Source organism: Panthera pardus, unplaced genomic scaffold (assembly GCF_024362965.1).
Source record: "Panthera pardus isolate Hobbes unplaced genomic scaffold, ASM2436296v1 HiC_scaffold_25, whole genome shotgun sequence".
Taxonomy (NCBI): Eukaryota; Metazoa; Chordata; class Mammalia; order Carnivora; family Felidae; genus Panthera; species Panthera pardus.
In genome coordinates, this window is record NW_026526821.1 from 18,036,557 (window position 1) to 18,058,780 (window position 22,224).

The 22,224-nt window shown below is 46.4% G+C and overlaps 1 protein-coding gene across 17 annotated transcripts in view; it reads left to right on the forward strand.

Annotated features, from left to right (window-relative positions):
* PTPRT (protein tyrosine phosphatase receptor type T) overlaps positions 1–22,224 on the forward strand; it is a 1,067,285-nt gene that overhangs the window by 877,537 nt on the left and 167,524 nt on the right. For all 17 annotated transcript variants that reach the window (XM_019458468.2, XM_019458472.2, XM_053890232.1 and 14 more), the window contains one exon: positions 16,585–16,720. In XM_019458468.2, the coding sequence (XP_019314013.2) occupies positions 16,585–16,720 (136 nt within the window). The remainder of the gene's footprint in view (positions 1–16,584; positions 16,721–22,224) is intronic.

Consider the following 22,224-nt stretch of genomic DNA (forward strand, 5'->3'; position numbering starts at 1 on the left):
AAATTACTAGTGAAAGGTATTTTATGTTCTTTTTGCCCTAAGTCTTTGAAATCTGGTATACATTTTACACTTAGAACACTTCTCAATTCAGATGCTAGATTTCAAACAGTTAAAATGAAATACAACCCCAAAAAGATAAACATCGTGTTTAACAAGTAAACATATTTTAAACTAGTATAGTTTTAAAATTTAAATTAGTTAAAATAAGTAATAAAATAAATTTAAAACCTCAGTTCCTCAGCCACACTAGCCACATTTCAGATGCTTGGTAACTACATGTGGCTTAGTGGCTACCATTCTGGACAGTGCAGATCTAGAGGTAAAAAAATGTCTTGATCATCTTTGTGCCTAGTCAGAGAACAGAAGTGTATATTCACAGAGTAGTGGCTCAGGAAATGTTCAATTACTTGATTCAGATTTCACACACACACACACACACACACACACACACACACACACATTTGACAATGTCTGGAAATGCATTTGGTTGTCACAAGTGGGTTTGAGGGTAGAGAACAGGGATGCTGGCCTTGAAAAAATAAGGTAAAATCTCTTGTGGCCAGTGTTGGATGTCTTTCTGTTGTTGACTTGAGGCTGCAGTGGACAGATGACTAGCTCACATTTCACCTGAAGGACTTGGGGTGTCGCAGGTCCACCATGAGAGAAAGAATGCCCCTTCTCTGCCCCTGCAGTAACTGAGCCACGCCTCCAGTCTGAAACGCTGGGTCCATTTGGAGGCTGGAGTGATGCACTAACTGTCTGCCTGAGCTGAACCCCTGTCAGACTCCAATTCACTACCTTGGCTCTTCCCAGTGCCCACTGTCAGTCTGTCACAAGGAGAAGGGCTTTGAGACAAGCCCTCATATGGAGATTCTGTTCCTTAAAACTGGGGGAACTTGGGCAAATCATTCAGCCTTGCTGATCCCAGGTCCTCATCCATGAAATGATGTGGAAGAGTCCCACCCCTGGGACTCGTGGCGACGGTCATCAGAGAAAATGGATGCGTTTCTAGCATGGCTCCTGCTTAAGGGGGTGTCAGATACACCTCCCCTCTATTGTTCCTTTCTTTCCCGTTCACTTCATGTTGAAACCCTCTATTGTTGTTTTCCTGGCAGTTTTTAAAATCAGAGCCTTGCCGCAGTAACAGGATTCAGGCCATAAAACACTTCTCTGAGATTGCTTTGCAACTGCCTCTAAAGCCACTTTCCCAGGGCCAGCTTATAAATTCTGGACTAGGTAGACTTTGAGCCTTTGGGACAAAAGTGTGTGGGCCCAGAGCAGATGGGGAGGCAGCGCAGCAGCCTCCTGAGGGCTCCGCTCGGTGCCTGGTGGCTTAGGCAGACTGGGACACCCTGGGGCCTCAGGGACCCCCGCAGGGATGCTATGCCCCCTGGCAAGGATTGAGGGATGGTATGAGAACAGGAGCTGGAAGCATTAGGACCAGATGTAGTGCTCTGGAAAAGGCTGGAACCCAAGCACCCACAGTGACAGGCTGTGCTTGGTGGACCCACAGCTGAGACAGCCTGCCAGGTTGGCTGGAGAGAGGCAGCAGCTCTTGGGGGGGGGGGCGGGGGGGGCAGGGGCTTCAGGGATGTCTAGCAAGATGAGGAAAAGAACAGTGAAACAAGCCAGGTGTGTTACAGACTTCCTTCATCCTGTGGCATGTGCAGAGGGCTTCACATCATTAATGCAGTTAAGCTTTCCACCAACTCTACCCCATAGGGAGCTATTAGCATCCTCATTTACAGGTGAGGAAACTGAGGCTCTGATGATTGAAAATCACACAGCTCAGAAATGATAAAGCCAGGAACTGAACTTAGATTTCTCTGGAGAGTCTGTACTCTTACCCACCATGCTGTGTGCCCATGGTCAACATTAGTGGATACCGATTATGCGCCAAGAACCAGGAAATACCATAGCAAAGGGGCTCAGGACTGTGCTTCAGAACCACATAATGACTAGCCCTGGGACTTTGAGCCGCAGAGAGGTTACAATTGTCCCATTTCCTTATAGGCAAAATGGGGATACTAATAATAACTATTGTTAAGAGGAATAAATGAGATAATACATTTTGAGTGCTTAAACTTGTGCTGTTGCTTTTATTATTATCATAAACCCATTTTACAGATGAGGAAATTGAGGTCCAAATAGGAGGAAGCAGCCAAGCTCACCAATGGTGAGATTCAGGCAGGTGGCTGGACCAGATCTGTGGTTCCTGAGAAACATGGAGGGTGGGGGTGAAAGGTGAGAGCCCATGAGAGCCTCAGCCTAAAGTGACAAGCAGAATTTACAAATAAGGGCTCATTAGGGAGTTGGAATATAAGGTGGGAGGCTGGACACAGTAGCATGATAACCCCAGCTGCTGTGATGGACCTAGGCAAGAGTTAGAGAGCTGAGATGACACAATGCTGAGGTCCCTGAGCCTTTGACCTGGGTGTCCTCTGGTCCCCTTGGCCAAAGCCTTTGGTGGTCCCAAAGCTCAGGCCAGGGCTGTGTCTGCAGATGAGGAGCAGGGACCAAACTGGAGGTCAGGGAGATGGGTGACATTCAGGATCCGGACAGCCACAGCTCTTCCATCTAGCTACTGGCATGGCTAGGCTGACGCAGCAAAGCACGGCAGGAGCCCAGTACTCGATCCAGGATGCGATCTTTGTCAGCAGTCTTCCAGTAGGTGCTCACAAGCCTGATGGACCTACGGCTACGGGCCCACCACTCTAGCTGCCAGCTTCTGTTACCAATCTCCCTGCTGAACCAGTAACCTTAACACAGGAGAGGAAGGCATTTTCTCGCATGTTGCTTCTCCAGTGGGGTGTTCTCCTATAGCAGGTGAATGTTTCTGCTGCCTGCAAACAAGCATCTAAGCAAGGAGCATATCTGACTGAGGCCTTCACTACATCTTTTTCTCTCTCAGGACATTCTCCTTAGACCAAAGTGAAACCTGTCTCCACGCTTCTGTGCAAACTGCCATTAAATTCAGATTCAGAATCCAAGGGCCATCCTTGCTCTTTCTTCCCAGCTTAGGTACCAGCTAGTCACCACGTGGGACCAGTACAGCCTCCAGAATGCCTCCTTTTCTCGCTGCTGCTTCTCATTCCCAAGACTCATTAAGTCCTGCTCAGATTAGTGTCACAGCTTCCAGGCTGACCTTCCTGTCGTCACAATGGTGCCCTTTTTAGTGTATGCTCCACTGAAGCCTGAGTGATGGTCCAGCAATAAGAATCTGCTCCTGATTGAAATGCCACCAGGCTCCCCTGTGCTTTGGGAGAGTTAGCCTGAATCAAAGACCCTCACTCTTCAACTTCCTTCCCTCTTTGGCATCCTGTGCCATGTTCACACTGATTACATCAGCAGGGCCTGCCTTCTCACAGCCCCTCCCTTCGCTGTGATGCTCTCCCTCTGTTGTCTACCTTACTCACCTGTTACGATCAAGTCTATACAAAACCTTCCCTGACCCCCAATGTCTCGGGCTACACTGAGCGACGATGCTCAACTGGCCAGGCCAGTGTATACAGAGGATCCCCTGAGTCAGCCCCGAGTGAGGGGGCCTCATCAACACGGCCACATTCACACCCCAAGCACACTTTTTTGGAGCTGTGTGGTTTCTGTCACCTCTTAGCCTGTGCCCAGACACATACAGTGGTCATTTACACGACCCCATGCATGAGCAGACTTATGGGTTGAGTGGATGATTGACAGTAATAGATCATGTGCCAAGCATTGGGTGCTCTCCCCACCCCACCCTCTGCCTCACCTCACCTGACTCACCGTCTGCCATTTGGTTAGGCTCACTGTGAGTCACTGAGCACTGGTTTTCTATCCAGTATTTGAACTCTGTGCAGCCCCATCTGCCAAGCTTCCTAGAGGATGATTCTCTGGAATTTCTGGATAGAGGTCCCCTAAATCTACTGGTTCAGCCCTGCATAGGCTGTCTTGGGCTCACCTGGTGCTGACCCAGGAGAGGTCAGACTTAGAGGCAGAATGCATAGGCACCTCAGGACAGACATCTCAGTCCTCTGAGCATGCCTCTGGAAGCAACAGCCATGGCTGCAAATGCTCTGGACCTCACTCCTAGCCTCTAACACAGAGCTGCTTTCCATCCATCCTTTGGGGAGGAGGGTAGATCAGCTTTTAGTACAGAACACAGTGATTCAGTGTTTCTGCTTCCAAGAGCCAAGGGGCAAAGGCTAGAAGAAAGAAAACATGTTCATGGTGGATTTGCCTGGAATCTCAACAATCGATGCTGTTCCCACTGCTGGTTTTATTACCCTTGCTCAGTTTCGTTGCACTAATCTGAATTCTGTGCTGCGTGTTTACCGGTCGTTCCCTCTGATCCCGCTCGTGCTTCCACTAATCCTTCCTATAGATTTCTTGTTCCATTCCGTGCCTCCCCTCCTTTCCAGGCTCTAAGGCTTGCTGTAGGCAGCATGTTCCAGAGGCAAGATCCGGGCAAAGCTACCCAGGCTGGGCAGATCTTAGCGTTTCCTACCCCTTCCTCCCCCTTTGAGTCAGGTAATGTGGTCATCCCGTGAGAGATCAGCTTGGCCAGAGTCGGTTGGAAAGAACTGAATTCTGTTTCTGAGTAAGAGCCTTGGGGACACCTTGACCCAGCACACCCTGCTGTGCTGTTCAGACAAATAAAGCCAGACATAGTGGCCTTCCTGAAGCCTCCTGCGCTGCTCAGCCCATGACCAAGCAGGGGTGTCCTGTCCTCTTCCCATATCTGATTGGCCCTAACCCCTATTAGTGATTGCATTTTACTCAGCTAAATGCTAAGACCTCCCTCCTATTCCCAGCCCATTCCCAGACTGCTTAAAACATGCCCGAGCTTAGCCTGGTGTGGTGGATTCAATGTCTTCCCCCAAAAGATATGTGGAAGGCCTAACCCCAGTTCCTGTGAAAGTGATCTTATTCATAAAGAGGGTATTCACAAATGTACTTAGTTAAGATGGGTCATGAGGGCAGGCTCTAATTCAATGAGACTGATGTCCTTACAAGAAGGAAACATCATGTGAAGACAGACCCACACGGAGGATGCTGTGGTGACGGAGGTGGAGTGGGCTGCCGAGGAAATTGCCTAGCAAACCTGCAGTTCAGAGGAGGCAAGGGAGGATTCTACCCAGTCTCAGGGGCAGCCTGGACATCCTGATTTTAGACTTCTGCCCTCTAGAACTGTGAGAGAGTACATTTCTGTTGCTTTAAGCCACTCCAATTGTGGTAACTTCTCATGACAGCCCTATAGAACTAATACACTTGGAAATGCAGGAATCCAGAGCACTGGGCAACGGGCAGGAGTCCACCCTCAAGGCTGTTCCCTTACAGTGGACAGACCTCCATGAGACCAGGGCCAAGAGTTGCCATCCCAGAGAATTTATTTGGCCAACCTGTGGGGCCTCCATGTTGGCTGTATTCTGTGTTTGGCTCACAGCCAGCCTCTGCTCTGTGGCTCTGACCCTCTCCTTTTTGGTTCTTCCTCCTGCTTTTGAATAGTCCTAGCATTTGCTGCTGGTCACACCCTGGCCTTGACCTCTGCCTCACCATTCAGGCCGTGGTAACCTGTTCTCTGTGTCCTGACCTTGTTTGGCCTGTATACCATCCCAGTGGGCTTTTGTGCCCACCGCTACAGTGACTGCTCTGGAGAAGGCTTCCCTTGTTCCACAGCTGCCCCAGACTTCCCTGAACTCCACAGGAAGAACTACGATCTATTCAGGGTGACCATGCACTGTCTCACACTGGCTGCCTGGAACGTCTAACAGGACCATCTACTTGGCCACAGGGCACACCAATGAGTGTGTGTTCTCCTCTCTTACATCTGTGCTTCAGACTAAACCCTTAATCCCCAGTGCAAACTGTGGGTGCTCCTCTCTGCCACAGCTAAGCAGCTTTGAGCCCCCCAGGCTCAGGCTCAGGCTCAGGCCCAGTGCACAGATTTCTGCAAGCAGGGAGCCAGTCCTGCTGGCACTGAGCTGGCTCAGCATCTTCTTCCTTGTTGGCAGGGCGAGCCTCGTCTGGACCGTAGGGAACCAGGGTGGGGAAGGGAGAGAGGAGGCCACTGGATGGTCTCAGGGATGCCCATGACATGTCCCATACCACTGATGACATGTGAAAACCAACTTTGTAATCTTGCTTTGGCTAAGCAGTCATGCATGCCCTTTGCTGTATACACCTGTAATAGCTTTGATTTTCAGCTTGGAGACTTCTCTCTCCTGCCAGGTAATGAGCTCCTAGACAGCAGGACTGTCTCTTAATTACCTCACATGCCCAGCACCTTGCTGTCCTCACTGTCAGCATTATAATCCTAACACCACTCATCAGGCAGTGTCCAGGACTTTTTCTCTGTGGCCAAGAGTTGAGTTGGTGCTAATGAGATCAGGGTAATGGGTTTAGTCCATTTGGAGGTCACTTGGCTCCATCCAGTCCCATTCCATGGGCTAAGTATCACTGCTGGCCAAAGTCCTTTCAGAACTCTAGGCATAGGCTGACCTCTCACTGTGGGTAGGTACAGGCAGAGCCCTAAACCCCACACAGGCTGGCTCCTGATGCCTCCTTTAGATATGATGCCTACCTCAGCCACATCTTGGTCTTTAACCTTAACTGTAGCAGTCTACAGAGTGCACCCAGCTCTAGCCATTGCTTGTGGCCCTTCTCTGGTCACGGGCTAGGGTCTTGGCACTCACACTGTGGGCTTCTGGGCACACGAAGCAACAGTTGAGGGTATAGGGAAGTATGAAGGGATTCTCAGCTCACCAGTGGTGAAGCCCTGGAACGCAGATACCTTACAAGGGATGTGTCAATAATGACAATGTCTGGCATCAATCAGGCATGACTCCTCTTAAATAAGTCTATAATGCAGAATTCTGAACACATAAAAAAAAATTCAGAAGACCAATTTTCCTGCACCCAGAAGACATTAACCATAAGGGTTTTACATAGCCAGCTTTTCTACTGTATGCAACATGACTGAATTAGAATTTGACCTACACAGAGCATTTGCTGTGTAAAGCAAGGTCCACCCAGAAAGAGATTCAGGAGATGCATAGGACCAAGCAGAATCAGCATTTGAGGAACAATTTATTTGAGTGGCCAGGGTGCTTTCAAACAATCAATTAAAGCTATTCCCATCTCACGAGGTGCTAACCTCCACTTAAAGCTGCAAAAGAGGGCAACCTCTGTCAGCAATATTTAGCAGTTTTAGTTGTATAGGCTGTGATGAAGTCAATTCCAACCTCTTAGAACCAGCTGGGTGATATTGAGGGAGGCTGGGATATTAGAAATCTGTATCTTCTTTACACTTAACTCAGTACTTATTAAATGGTTTTCCCCAACAAGGCTAAAGCTATCTTTGAAAAACCCGTGTCTCTGTAGTGTTTTCCAGCTCCTTGACATTGACTCAGAGTTAAATCTTGGCTAAAAGCAATTACTGTCATATGATGAATTGAAGCAATTTATTTATTACTTGAGAAACATCCTAGGTGATGTCACTTAGAAGAATGATGGAATAATCCTTCTCAAGTGCTCCATTATCAACCAGACCTAGTGAGGGAGGCACCGTTCCCAGGTGTGGGGAAGGTAGTCAGAAATTTTTAAAAATTATTATCTTGAGACCAGAGAAAGAATATTAGGAATAAAGTAGACAACAGTTACTTAAACTTGATCTAGGCTTGTCTCCCTGTATAATTATATGGGATGCTGTGGTGGCTAAATATCAAGAAAGGAATTATAGGGAAAGCCCAGAGATTAATAATAAAACTGAACTCAGTGTGTTAAGGGCTTAGAGATGGTGGTTGATATACAAGGAAAGTGAAAAGGATGAGTGAACTTAAGTTAAAAAGGTCAGGTTTAAATATCATTTGAGCAAAGTCTGTATAATTTGACCCATATAACAAGATTCACATGACATGTTCATCAATCCCTTCCATATTAGAATATGATTTGTTGGCAAGAGGGCATGAGGGGAGATAATTTCAAGAAAAGCTGGTATAAAATGGAGCTGCATGATACAGCAGGTGGCAAACTCAGCAGGGACAGGCATATATACAAAGGCGTCTTAATCTGGCTGATCAAGATAAGATTCTAGATCAAAATACCAGTAAGCAGTACCTGCTGAGCAACCTAGTTTAACACCTAGCTGTCCCGAAAGCCAGCCACAATTTCTCTAACTTGGCCTTGATTTTGCTGAAATTAACACATGGTCCTGGGCATTCCTCCTGGATTATAAACCCAGACACCTCTCCAAAGTGGCGATGAATATCATCACTTGTTCATAGGAAGCCCTTGGTGGCCCTTGGCCTATTTGGCCTCACATCTCTCCTTTGTTCTTCCCTTGCTGCCTGGGATGTACAGGTGACCCCTGCAGGCTGTGTTTCCTGGGCCGCATGTCAACTGGTATCTGGGTTTGGCCAGTAAAGAGACATTAATTACACAGGAAGAGGAAGGAGAAGCCTTTCCCTCTTGGCTTCAGGCGCCTTCTTTGGCGGTGACCATGTCCCCTCCATGACTCCACTTCTGGCGATCTTCCAGAATCCTAACTTCTTTTGGGTGACCCCGACCTCTGGGCTCTGATGATACCACCACCTCCTTTTGTCTCCGGTCTAGGTTGGGTAATGACTCCTGGTGTTGCTATTGTCTCGGTTGCCTCACCATCTTCTCCTGATCCCCGTGTGTCAATTCTCTAGTAAATATGTTCCATTTTAAATGTTTGGAGTCGTTTCCCTTTTCCTGGTTGGATACTGGTGGATGCAGAGCCTGTGCTGATTTCTAGTGATTCTTCCTTCCTGTAGTAAATGGTAAGGGAAAAAATGTGATTTAATCATCCAGTCTGTGTGTTTTTTTTCCTGTATCAACATCACACTTTACTCTTGTGAAATATCTGGAATCCACATTTTCCCATTAAAAAAAAAAGTCAACAACAGCATTTGTTTCTCCCCAGGCTTCTCGCACCCCTCCTGTTTGCTACAATTTCAATCCTCAAAGACTGCCAAAGTAGTTCATGATCACAATTACAAATGCTCTCAATGCCTTGGGATGCAATTTGTAAAGTCTGGAGGCTTGAATCTAATGAAGTATCCAGATGCTTTCCTACCAACTTTTTTCCTATCTTGGACTTAAATTCCATCTTAAAAATAGCCTACCATTCTGAGAATTCGCTTCCAGCAAAATCAAGAAGGGATATGGTACATACCTGACTTTAGAAGAGCCAGAAAGTTGCCCAGCTTTCTCACCTTTTCCCTGTTGCCTCCTCTTGGCAAACGCCCCATAATCAGAGATGTCTGCAATCCTTAAAACCTTCACTGGCATTGAGGTAGCAGCTCAGAGTCAGAGTTTGAAAGGTTTTCTCTCCTGGGTGCCAGATGCGTGCAAAGACAGAGTAAAGACAGAAAAACTCTCCAACAAGAGAAGTCATTAAGTAGACAGGGGTGAACTGCCAGCACAGTAAGATTTGGGGATAATATGCCCTTAGATAGCTAGGAGGCGACTGTGTATTTTAAAGACTGCGGCTATTAGGAATTGTGTTCCCGAGAGCCAACTTCCTTTCTTTACCATCAGCAATGATCACCAGCATGGGTTATGCATCCACTGGGATTTACTTGGTTTTGTCAATTGCAATTAGACGTTCTTTATCTGAGATTTCTATTTTTGCTCCATATCTTTACAGGGAAGTTCTCTGAAATAAAGCTATAGAATTGGGCCTGTAGCCAGTGAGAGCACTTTGAGAATGAATCGTTAATCCCTTGTTGCCACATTTTGTTATTGCTGCCATTAAGTCATCCAGATGTAAGCCTGATACGGGCCTTGCCTATAGGAGGAGAGTTAAGTGAATCACTCTGGGGGTCTCTGCCTCCCTTCATCCTAAGGATTAGATGAACTCAGGCAGCAGGTTGCAAGGAAGCGTCACCCCAGTACCCATAGTGCACCCACAGTTTATAGACATAGAAAAGCCCGCCTACCAACCCTGGAACTAGTTCCAAGGCCATGCCATCATTTTGCCCCATGCGTGAGCAGTTCCTCAGAGTTTGTCAAACTTTTTTACCTCTGTTATTACATTTGATTCTTTGAAAATCCCTGTGAACTTGGCATTTACTCCGTATTTTACAAATGAGGATATCAAATCACATGGTGGTTAACAGGTTTGGTCAAGGTCACACAACCAGTTAGGATGGAATCTGGATGCAAATTCATGTATTTCTGATCTGAAACCCATTGCTTTTGACTGATCTCATAAAACCATAGAATCTCAATCTCAGAAGGGTTATAAGAGGTTGTAGAGGCCCTCTACATGGTGGGAGAATACCAAGTTTCCAGATGGTGTCTTTCATTGTTGGTGACACATTCTCCTGCTTTTGTGGGTAACTTGGGGACTTGGGGGTTGACCCCATGGGAGTTTCATGTCTCTAAAGATGACAGGGAGAATGTCTCTCACCCAGGACATGGGTATCACTGGAATCAAAGGATGCCGACTTGAGGTGGGAAGCAGGGTCAATAAGCAAAGAAAAAAGGTCACTGTCCCATGACAGTGAAGTGTTGAAGGCTTGGTTAAGCATTCCAGAAGCCCGGGAGGTGAGAACACGTAGAGACAAAGTAGGCAGATACAAAGGAGGGCCAACTCGGGAATAGGACTGGGGAACTATGACTGCTTTTATGCTCCTTTCTACATTATAGTGCTGTATCACAGGCTTGAGCCTCAGCTGGATAGTGATTCCACATAAAAACCTTTCTTTGTGTTGGCCCCTAATTTACCCCCATCACTCTACCCAGTGATATTAGCTCCAATTTTTAAAATTAAAGGGATCGATCTATTCCATCACCCACAGTGGCTTTTCAACTTTTTGAAAGCAAGAACTAAGTCTCATGTGAATCTTCCACTCTCTAGGCCATGAAGTCCTATTCTGACTGCCATTCCTCCAAAGTCAATGATCTCTGATTTTAGTATGCACTGAATAACCTACATACCTTGTTAAAATGCAGGTGCTGATTGATTACATCTGGAATGGGGCCTGAGATTCTGCATTTGTAATAAGCTCCCAAGTGATACTGATGCTTCTGGTCTTTGGATCACACTTTGAATGGCAAGGCTCTTGACCTGTCTTTACCCTGGAGCCCCCTCTCCAAGGGTAGAGTCAACAACTGGATAAGCCTCACCAGAGTGACCTGACTAGTACAGTGTTAAGCAAAGCTAATTGCCCTTGGTGGATATCAGGAATCCTTGGGGAATATAAACTGGGATGGTTGTTTGGCAGCATGGGAGGAGATGGTAGGGAGATGGAGCATGGTGACTGGACTCTATGTATGGAGGAAATACTGAGGGAGAGGGGAAGACTTCAAGAGACCAAGAGCTATTCCTTGGGCACCAGGTTTCCATATGCAGCAGTGAGTAGGTAGTACACTGAAAGCCAGATGTGAACTCTGAGCTGGAGCTGGGAGGAATCTGGATTCTAAGACATCAGTGATTTCATGGACAGAGGACAGAGGGCAGCAGCAACATCTTTGAGAGGACAGGTTTGGCCTTTGGGAGTGTTCAGAGCTCAGAGGGCCCGGTTGGCTAAGGTATAAAGTTGGGCATGCAACCTCATGTAGAGACAGTAGTTTCCTGTCAGTGTGGGCTGAGTTCATAAGATTGTTTTTGATGATTACATCACACAAGGGACTTAGGTAGAGGCTTGAAGCTACTCCAGTTGGATAAATTTACTACCTGGTGCATAGCTGCCAGTTCTGATTTACGTGGACTATTCTCAGGCTGCTCCCGGTGGATGGCAGAGATGAAGAGGACACATCCAAGTCCCTCCCCCTTCTCTCAGTTACCAGGCTTATCCCTGCTTAGTGGATAGAAAGTACCCAAGGCCAGAAAGAGGTCTTTTTAAGGGACTGGGAGACTGATACAATATGAAGTTTGACTCTCATGAAAGGGTGGCTTAGAGCAAAAGTAACACACCTCCCATGTTGTTTCCAGTTCTTCCTCTGAAAAATTCCTCTGGATTTCTGGCCAATGAGTCAGATGGCCAAACTTCTTTGTGGACCCAGTCCTGGGATGTCCTTAACTACACCTCTGTCAAGGGCAGTTCATTATAGTGATAAGGGGGTGAGCCCTGTACACAAAGTCCCATCTCTGAAACTCACTAGTTATATGGCCTTGGACAAGTCATTTAACCCTTCTGTGAAGTTTCTTAATCTATATAAAAGGGGAAACAAAACTAGTACCTCCTGAGTTTTTAGAAGTTTCAATGACTTCATGTATGAAAAGTGTTGGGCACATTACTTGGCACCCAGTAATAGATCAGTACATTTAAGCTAACATTTTATTTATTTATTTACTTATTTATTTATTTAGAGAGAGAGTGTGTGCAGGGGAGGGGCAAAGAGAAAGGGGGAGAGAGAGAATCTCAAGCAAGCTCCATGCTGTCTGCTCAAAGCCCGATGCGGGGCTTCATCTCACAAAGGTGTGAGATTATGATCTGAGCCAAAATCAAGAGTCAGATGCTTAACCGACTGAGTCACCCAGGTGCCCCTTAAGTTGATTTTTTTTAAGTAGTAGTAATTGAGCTTCTGTTTGATGATGAGCTCAGTGCCTGCCTGAGACAGCCCATCGTATTGCTAGGAGACCCCCCCCCATGAGCCAACCCTTATGTGCTTCCCCATAAGTCTTATCATAGGGTCTCATCTGCTCTGTTGAGAACTTATATGTAAGGCCTCATGTAGATTCGTCTGACTCTGCACCAGGCGCAGGGCTAGCCCATGCTCTGTCTCTGTCCCTCTTTTCTTCCTCTCAGATGAAGGAGCCACATGGGAATGCTGTCTGGCCTTCAGTCCCAGAGACATTTCCTCTGTACCTGTACCACCCACCTTTAAGTGCTGTTGGCATGCTTACTTTTTCAACAGAGGCACAATTCCACAGTAACTCAAGCAAATGCCCTTGAAAGGGTGCTAAAGTGGATATTGGGTTGGCCATGTCCCAGGGCTTGTTCTTGTCCCTATACCTGGAGTCTGGTTGGGCCAGCCAAGTATAACTCCTCCTCATCACTTCCTGTATAGAGTTTGTGATTTCAGCCCTGATGCCTGTCGGCTGAGCTCACTGAATCTGTCTAAACCACTGGCTGGCCTTTCCAGATAGATTCCCTGGTTCAAGTATGTTCCATTGTTGGTTCATGGTCACCACTTAAATCTAGGGACGTCTTGGAACTTAGTTGGGAAAGGGTTTCTAACACATATCCAACACCTTCACTTTCCTTTGGCTGGAGCTTGATTCTATCCTAGGAGCAGTGTTTGACACAGCTGATTATTCCTTCCTTCTTGAAACACTCTTCTCTTGGCTCTAGGGCACTCTACACTCCTGGGTTGTTTTATTAACTGTCTGGCCACTCCTCCTCTGCCTCCTATGCAGGCATATCATTGTCTACCCACTCACTAAGTGCTGTAGACTCTCTACTCTCTCTCTAAGCCTCCTTCTCCTTTTACTCTTTATTCTTTCCCTGGGTGTCTCCATCAACCCCGAGCTGCAGATACCATCTATCTGTATGCATAAATCACACATTTTTACCTGCAGCTCAGACTTCTTTCCAGAGCTCCAGACCTGCACTTTTAACTGCCTCCTTTTCTAGAGTAGATCTCCAGCTCAGATTGCCCCAAACACACCCATTCTGTCTCTACAGCTATACTTTGCCCATTGTTTCTTGAGCTCATAAACAGCACCATCACCCACCTTGTTATGAAAACCAAAAAGTTGTGGTCATCCTCCACAGTTCTTTGCCCCTCACTCTCTGCATCCATCCCAGCAGCAGGTTTTATTTATATGCATTTCAGTAATTATCTCTTTTATTGCCATCACCATCTCCTAAATCCACACAGCTATCATCTCCCACATGGATGCCTGCAATGGTTTCAAAATTTGTCTCTCCAAGTCACTTTGGCTCCACACTGAAGCTGGAATGATCAGTCGGAAAAGTAAATCTGACCATATTATTGCTGCATGAACAACACTTAAATGGCTCCCTGCATTTCATGGGGTAAAGAACAAAAGCTTTCATTGTAGCTTCTGATGCCCTGTGTGGATGGGCCCCTGCTGCCTCTTCAGCTTCCCTCTCATCATGCGCTCCTTGCTTTCTTGCCCACGTTATTCTCTATTTCTTTCATTTCTCAAGTGCACCAGTCTCCTTGCCCCATCACACAGCCTCAGCCAGTGCTCTTCCTTCCACGGCTCCCACTTGCTCCTCTTGTGTTCTCTGCCCATGTCTTCCCAGGAATGATTCACTTCCCTATTGTGTGCTTCCCGAGTGCCATGTGCCTCTCTTTTCTCATTGTTAACAGATTTGCAAGCTTACTATTATTGATTCTCAGTTCATTAATTCCGTCTCCTGAGTCCCACCCATCACTCACAGTAGGCGCCTCGAGGGCAGGGACTGTGCCTGTTTCACTCACCACTGTGTCACTGAATGCCTGTGCTTGTGATCATTTACTGAAGGAATGAAGTATGAATCTCTTTAAGCCAAGCCAGTAACAGTATTCCTAGGGTAATAACATCCTCTCCAGGGCTCTTTTGCCTTTGTAGCCCCAGTCTCTAGAATAGGATCTCACAGCAGGCGCTAAATAAAGTTCAGCTATGCCAGTGAATGCTCCCGAGCCAACTTCCTTCCTTCAAATCCAAACAGAAAGACTGACACAATTGAAGAAATTGTCATCTGAGGTGTTCAGCTTCCTTTATGTTTGGTACACAGTGGACTAGCCTTATCTCAGAAAGCATGACTCCAAACTAGGAAATGGGGGCTATGTATGGTTCCTTGGAACCAGCCCCCATTCTGGAATATGAGACCAGCCCTGCCAAAGAGGTGGTTGGCTAACTCCCCCATGAACTCACTGAGGCAGAGATAGGCAGAGCTTGCTTAGGCAGCCCTGGGATTTGATGAGCTGGTCTTGCCTTTAGCTGATTAAGGGAACTGAATAAAATCTCTGACCCATAAGTCCATCCAAGAGAAGGATCTCTCATCCCATAGACAGCATTGTTTGGCACACAGTACGTGGGTGCTCAGTAGCAGATGAATGAAGCAAACAAACATCTTTATATCCTTCAGTCATGTGTAAGCCGACAGGAGGAGGGCAGCCTGTGTGAGACACTGACATTAGAGAGCTGAGAGCCACATTCCCTGTTCTTGAAGACTTGCCGTTCCCACGGGGGAGACTTGTCCCAGTTACAAGAGAGTTTGGGGAATGTGCTCTGATGGGGGAAACACTTGACACTCTTAAACAGGAAGAGGGGATGCATCCTTGTGCTGAAGGGCTGTTCTTAAACATCAGTGGGCTTGGGGAATCAGAATCGTAGCTTATGGGCATTAGCTTTCCTTCAGTTCAACTGAGTTCTGTGAGCACGTGGCTGAAAAAGGAGAAATTCAGTTTGGTTCCATGAGAACAATGTGTGTGGGCAGCAGTGTCTTCCCTTCAGCTAAACGTCGAACAACCACAAACATTAAGAGAACACCTAGTACAAGCCAGGCTCGGTACTACCATGAGGAAACAAAGATAAAGGAGGCATAATCTCCCCCCCCCGCCCCAAGGTGCTGGCAGAGCACTGGAGGAGACAGATGGAGAAACAAATAGCTAATAATATCAGTATATTGAGGTATGTCCAAAGTGTTACAGAGAGTTAGGATTTAGTAGAGAGAGAGGCACTCTCCCAGGGGCACAGGCAACCAGAGGAGACGCAGATGGTGATGAAGAATGAGCTGGTGCTGAAGTGGCAGAAACTGGGAAGTAGGGATGTGCCAGGCAGAGGAGTCTTTGGACTTAACCTGCTGCACTCAAATGTGGCGCTGGGGAATATGAACGGCAGCAGGAAGGAATTCACTCAGGGTGCTGGTAACCCGTGGACCACTCTCCAGAAGTGTTCCTGTAGGTGTCTACAGTGAGAAGTGGCCTCTGATCCCCGGTACATTGCCTGAAGAGGCCAGGCTGAGGTATTTTTTGGCTACCTGGAACCGAATCAGAGAGTTTGTACCTGGCAGAGCACATAACATTGGCATTAAATTCCAGAAATGGAGTTAGTCACATAGAAGTGTTTTCTGAACCCCAGGAAATTAGCTTTAATGCACCAAATTTCTGCCACACCGTTTGTTTCATGGAAGGTAAAACAAAAACTTTATGCTTTTACCTTTAAAATTTGAGTGATTTCAATCATGTTACCTTAACACAAAGCTCTTGTTTTCACCATTTACCAGAAAGAATAAAGTTGGGTTTGGGACAATTTCATGAACCCAAGAATAAAACTGTAAATAGATCCATGGTTTGATCCGAGGGACAAATCAGTGTGAGGGATGAAACGCTCCACTTGACCTCACCAGAGGATAGGGATTCCCTGTCACAGCAGTTGTGCAAACTTGGGACTTTCACTTCATTTCTCTGCACCTCAAAAAAGGGGGAGGTATAATCCAATATCACAAAGGATTGATCCTCAAAAAGGGTACAAGGGACAACATGTGTCATGCTCTTAGCACAGTGCCTGGCACATAGTCAGCGCTCAGTAAGTAGAACCTGTTGTCATTATAATTGTTTTCTGGTCGTATGTGTGAGCCTTTTCCACATCTTTCTTCTTCTTTCCCCTTGAAGGTGCCTCCACTCAGAATTCTAACACCGTGGAGCCAGAGAAGCAGGTAGACAACACCGTGAAGATGGCCGGTGTGATCGCTGGCCTCCTCATGTTCATCATCATTCTCCTGGGCGTCATGCTCACCATCAAAAGGAGGTGAGTGTCTGGTGCTGCCCTGCAGACTCTGCTGACCCCAGCTGGCCCAACGCTGCCGTGTGGCCAGGTCTTTGCTCTGCTGATCTCTTCGGAGCAAGCACCTTCTTCTGTGAGTGTTCAAGTCCTGAAGTAATTGAGCTAATTGTGGCTCATTGTGTTGGCATCTGAAAGGTGTGTGCTGCCTGCTTGGCAAGTGGCCCTGAGATGGTCAGTTTCTTAGGGAACCATCGATCCCTATGGCTGGGCCACCCTGTTGTGCCATGGGGTTCCATGTCATGAATCTTCTCAGAGTTAGCTGCTCTGTTGTGATTGATCATGTCTCATCAAGGTTACTGGGGAGCCCCAGAAATACAGATGCAGGAAAGTAATGCTTTATTCTTTTTGCTTTCACTCACCCTGATTTCTCTTTGGTCCGCCAGCAGCATCCTACGCTGCCCCCTGCATGGCAGAGGTAAAGCCTCCCATGGGGTGATAGTCCCAAGGGAAGATTCCTTCCTACTCCATGTCCCATAGGGCCTTCCCAGCTGGATTGTTGCTACTTGTTCTTTCTGAACGGATGTCTTCCTGGGCATCTCTGGTCCACTAACACAGTTATCACATGTTGCATGGCTCATGAAAGCCAGGTACAGGCTCCTCCTTATCTCCAAGATTCAACACACTGACATCTTCTGTTTTCAGACATTCGCAAGGCTTGAGGCTAACGCAAGGGAATTGCAGAGAGGGAAAGGAACCATTCATCCAGGAAAGCTGATGAATATCAGCTGTCACTGTCCCAGGATGCACTGTTATTCCTCCAAACCGGAAGTCCTGGGGCCCACCTCTCCTTAGCCCTTGGACTGCCCCCATGTATCCATGTCTACCGTGCACCCTCATGTCTTCTCAATTTCAACATCGTGGTCCCAACCTTGGTCTCCACCTTCCTGCTCCCCTCCTCTGCCGAAGCAAACAGAACCTTTATCTACATTACATTATGTGCTTCGGTGCGCCCTGCCACCAACTTGAAGATGCTTTTACATCATTAAACAAGCCACAGCCTGAAGCTCTGATGTCTGGTTACTGACAGAGTTCAGAGCAAACCCAGTAACAAGGACCAGGGACTTACTTCCATCTGTGGAAGGAAAAGTGCTCGTGAAATTTGTGTCTCACCAGAAAACAAAGGGACAGAATGCCCTAAAGACAAAGTGCCGCTTCTATCTAAGGACTCTCATGAATATAAGGAAAGTTTTTTAAAAATCCCCTTTTCCAATTATCAGTGAGTCAGAAATACTGGGGTTCCCACTGTACATGGCAGTCAGCCTTCTCTTAGCCATTTCAGCTCCAGAATATCCCTGTGTCTTTCATGACTCTGTTCTGAATCAGCCAGTCCTCCCTCTGGCCAGGATATCTTACTGGTAGGACCTTGTCCTTTTCTTGACATCTTTTGTCTAACAGAACCACTCCTTTCCTCAGGCTCTCAGCAGAATAACTGGAGAGTTAAGGTTCTTATCCAGCTACTGATTTTCTGGTTGGAGAGGGGGAAGGGTAGGTACTACATTAATATTGGGGAGCAAGAGCTCCCAAAGCATTGAGGACAGCATTGCATTGTCATATCATCATCAACCGTATGACCATATTGCAGGTATCAGTGACAAGTCAGCTATTAGATGAAGTCAAACATGAAGTCTGGTTTCTCTGGGGGCGATGGGCACATGTAAGATTGCTGACATGTTTCTTAGAGTCACAGATGCATTAGAGGCAGAGGTGAGCTGGGGATTGTCTACCTGGAAAAAGTAACTGATTTAATAGAATCTCATTCCTCTTTGATAGACCTGAAATGTTCTCATTCTTTGCCACTGATTTGTAAGTCAGATAAGCTCTTCCAATTTTGCTCTTTCTAAAGCCTGGCTTAACCCACGTCACCACCGTCTGTGAGCTTGTGAAGAAATTTCACTTCCTTCTCCACAGCTATTTCTGCAATGTGTGACTTCTCAGGAGGGAGGAAAGGGCTTTCTGTTTCCAGGGTGGGAACAAGTATAAAGAGAGCCCTTTGTGTGGCTTTAACCTCTACTGCGTGTCTTCATCATCTCTCACCTCTATCAAAACTGTCCATCAGACCCAACCAATAGGCATTACATGACCACCATTTGTCCCGAGAAGCAAAACACAGATGTTTTGGCAGTGAGGGGGGTGGGTGGAGGTGGAGGCTGATCAGTGTTTGCATATACAGTATCTTTTGGAGAAAAGAAGACCTTTTGCTGACCTACTTGATAGTGATAATTTACAGATAGGTGTAGGGCAAGGAAAGGAGAGGAGAGGAGAAAGAGAGCATAAAGGTAGGTCTACACACTTTCTAACCTACAGTGTCTTCTGATGTCTAGAGATTCCCCCAAAAGACAGTGGAGCATTTGGTGAGCTCCCTTAGATCTTCTTACTCCAGCCCTGTGTAGAAGTATGGGGAAAACTTCATTGTTCAATTGAGTCTGTCACTATCTTACTGCTGGCCAGAATGCTGCCCACAGCTACCTAAAAAGAAGAGATATTGCACAAAAAGAAACCCCCAAATAATAGGCAGATCATCACAACTCAGGACCCTGGTGTGTCAGCATCTCTTCAGTGTCCCGGTGTGACCTCGAGTTCCTTCCTGGTTGCAGGAACTCTCAGAAGTCAAATGCCTGCTATGTCCCCTCCACTGATTTGAGCTGGGTCTTCTTCCTCACCTCTACAGACATGGGAGTAGTGGTTTCCTGTTTTCTCTGCTACTAAGGGATTCAGCTGGCTTGAAAACTTCCCCAAAGCTTCAGACAAAAGGTTTCAGTACAAAGGAGATGTCCCTAGATTGTTCTGTAGAGTTCATCATCACTGGCCTTATAGGGCTTCCTTGTGACTCCCTAAAGAGAGTCTTTCTCTTGCTTTTAGGTGTTTTCTTTTGTGATACTGAAATAGAAAGCCAACTGAGAATGGGCTAGAGATACAGAGGACAAAGGGAAGGACTTAATGAAAGCAGCTAAACAATTTACATTCCAAAGGTAGGGGTGGGCAATAGAGGGGTAGAGACATAGCCTGAGGGATGTTTTGTTGCTTGGTTGTTTTGTAATGGATAGAGAGGATGTTGAGAAATGTAAGGTTGCAGAAAGGGGTCTGAAATGTTGGGGGGTGATTCAGTTTTTTTAACGTCTATTTATTTTTGAGAGAGAGAGACAAAGTAAGAACAGGGGAGGTACAGAGAGAGAGGGAGACACAGAAACCAAAGTGGGCTCCAGGCTCTGAGCTGTCAGCACAGAGCCTGATGCAGGGGGCTAAAACTCAGGGACCCATGAGATCATGACCTTAGGTGAAGTCACACACAACCAAATGAGCCACCCAGGAGCCCCTGTTGGGGGATGATTCAAACAGGTTTCCCTTACAGTTTGCAAAAGATACAAGTTAAAGTATTTTTCTTTTTTGTAGTACCTTTGGCTGTTTGGAGAGGATTTCTTTGAATGCAGACCAATGCAGAATCAGGGCTACATGGAGATATAAAGGTTTACATGAGCATTATAAGAAGGGAGCCTGAAGCCCCTCCCTGATATATCAAGTTACTTACCAGGATATTGGATATTGGCTGGATGATTGGCTCCATCCTTTACTCCTGGTTCCCTTGATCACATGTGGACCTCAGAATGGTCTAGAATGGGTTTCTGTATGCACCTAGGTAATAGAACATACCTCCTTTTCATGACCACCCTGTTGAGTTTTGAAATAGAGACTCATTACTACAGTCCTGGTCATCTTCTTCCCTGGCCTCCTCCCTTTAGAATTGCTAGACATCTGGGCTAGACATCAGTTGGGCGGCCAGCTACAGCTCAGGTCATGATCTCACGGTCTGTGGGTTTGAACCCTGTGTTGGGCTCTGTCCTGAGAGCTCAGAGCCTGGAGCCTGCTTCTGATTCTGTGTCGTCCTCTCTTTCTTCCCCTTCCCTGCTTGCTCTCTGTCTGTGTATGTGTGTGTGTCTCTCTCTCAAAAATAATAAACAATAAAAAAAGAATTGCTGGACATCCTCTCCCAAAGAAATGTTGCAGCCAAAGGGTTGCTAGGCCACCCCTGTGGTCCCTTGGCTTACTACCTTAGGGCTCTGGGAGCTTTCAATGAAAATTAAGGTGGCAAGCTCAAGCTTTAATGCCTTAACCTTGATGTTTGAAAGTATTTATTAGCCACTCACATATGGGAAGTTCTACATTTTAATGTTTGTTTGAGTGGATATGCTCATATGGGCTCATGCCCACAAGCTTGCCATAGTCCCAGTTTATTCCTTGGGACATACTTCCTAAAGTCTGAGCATGGTCCTCCAAGGCTTAAGGCATAACCATTTACTTTTGCATGGGGAAACAGTGAAGCCAGGTTAAGCAGGATTCTTTGGTATATTTGTTCCCCAAGCCTTGTCTGGATCCTCTATTAACTTTTCATTCCCTTTTTACTTTTCAAATGGAAACTGAGCAACTTTTAGGAGACGTTTTTGAAGTCAGTTCCCACACATGGTTCTAGCCACTTCCTTCTCCCCTCCTCTTCCCCCTGCCCAGCTCTTTCTGCTCTAGCCTCAATTTTCTCCCAACCAGGTCTGTCCAGATAGTAACTTTTCCAGGAATGAATTTGAAGTATCTTGAGTTTGAGATATGAGAGTCTACTTTGAGATAAATGTGCATCTCTTGGTGTACTTTGATTCTCTGTGACTTCAGTCTGCCCCAGAAGTTCCCAGTCTCATGGGTACATACATCTTGTTTTTGTGGACTGGGAAGCAGAAAAACTGGGTCCCATTTATGTGCTGTTTGCCTTGGAGATGCAACAAAGCTCAGCCTTTCCTTTCTCACCTGTGAGATGTGGCTAATCCTATGGGGTTGTTCTGAAGATCAAATGAGCTAATGGTCTGGACAGGCTTTATTTCCTATCCCTGCCTAAGTGGTCATAATGCACAGTATTAACAGAGACATTCATCTCACACATGACCATCACCTGTACCAAGCCAGCTCCTATGCTAATATGCGAAGAGCAGTACTGCAATCAGTACACATCATCTAAGCTAATTTGTTTATTTTCCATTTAAACTGTCACCATATTGTGATTTTAATACTACAAATAATCATGGTAGGATAGGACATTGGTACACCTTTGTTTGTTTGAGAAGAGGAAACTGAAGTTCAAAAAGGTTTATAAGTTGCCCAAGGTTTTGGGTACAAATACAAATACAAAACCAGGCTCTGTGACTCCAGAGAGTTAACTGAATGCTGTTACCTTCTATTCTATTAGTCCACGCAGACTGGTAGAGAGTCAGTGAATCCTGAAATAGGAAGCCGGCAACCCAGGTTCAGGGGTCATTTTCTACTGCTCTCTGCTGTAATGCATATTGTGTCCCTGAATCAAATGTCAGGTGTTTGTGTTCACCTACAAGTTTCCTGTCACTCCCTAACCCTCAGCCCCAAGTTCTTCCAAGTAGGACTCCCAACTAATACCTCTAACATGAGTCTTCCCACAAGCCCCCAACCCCAGAAAG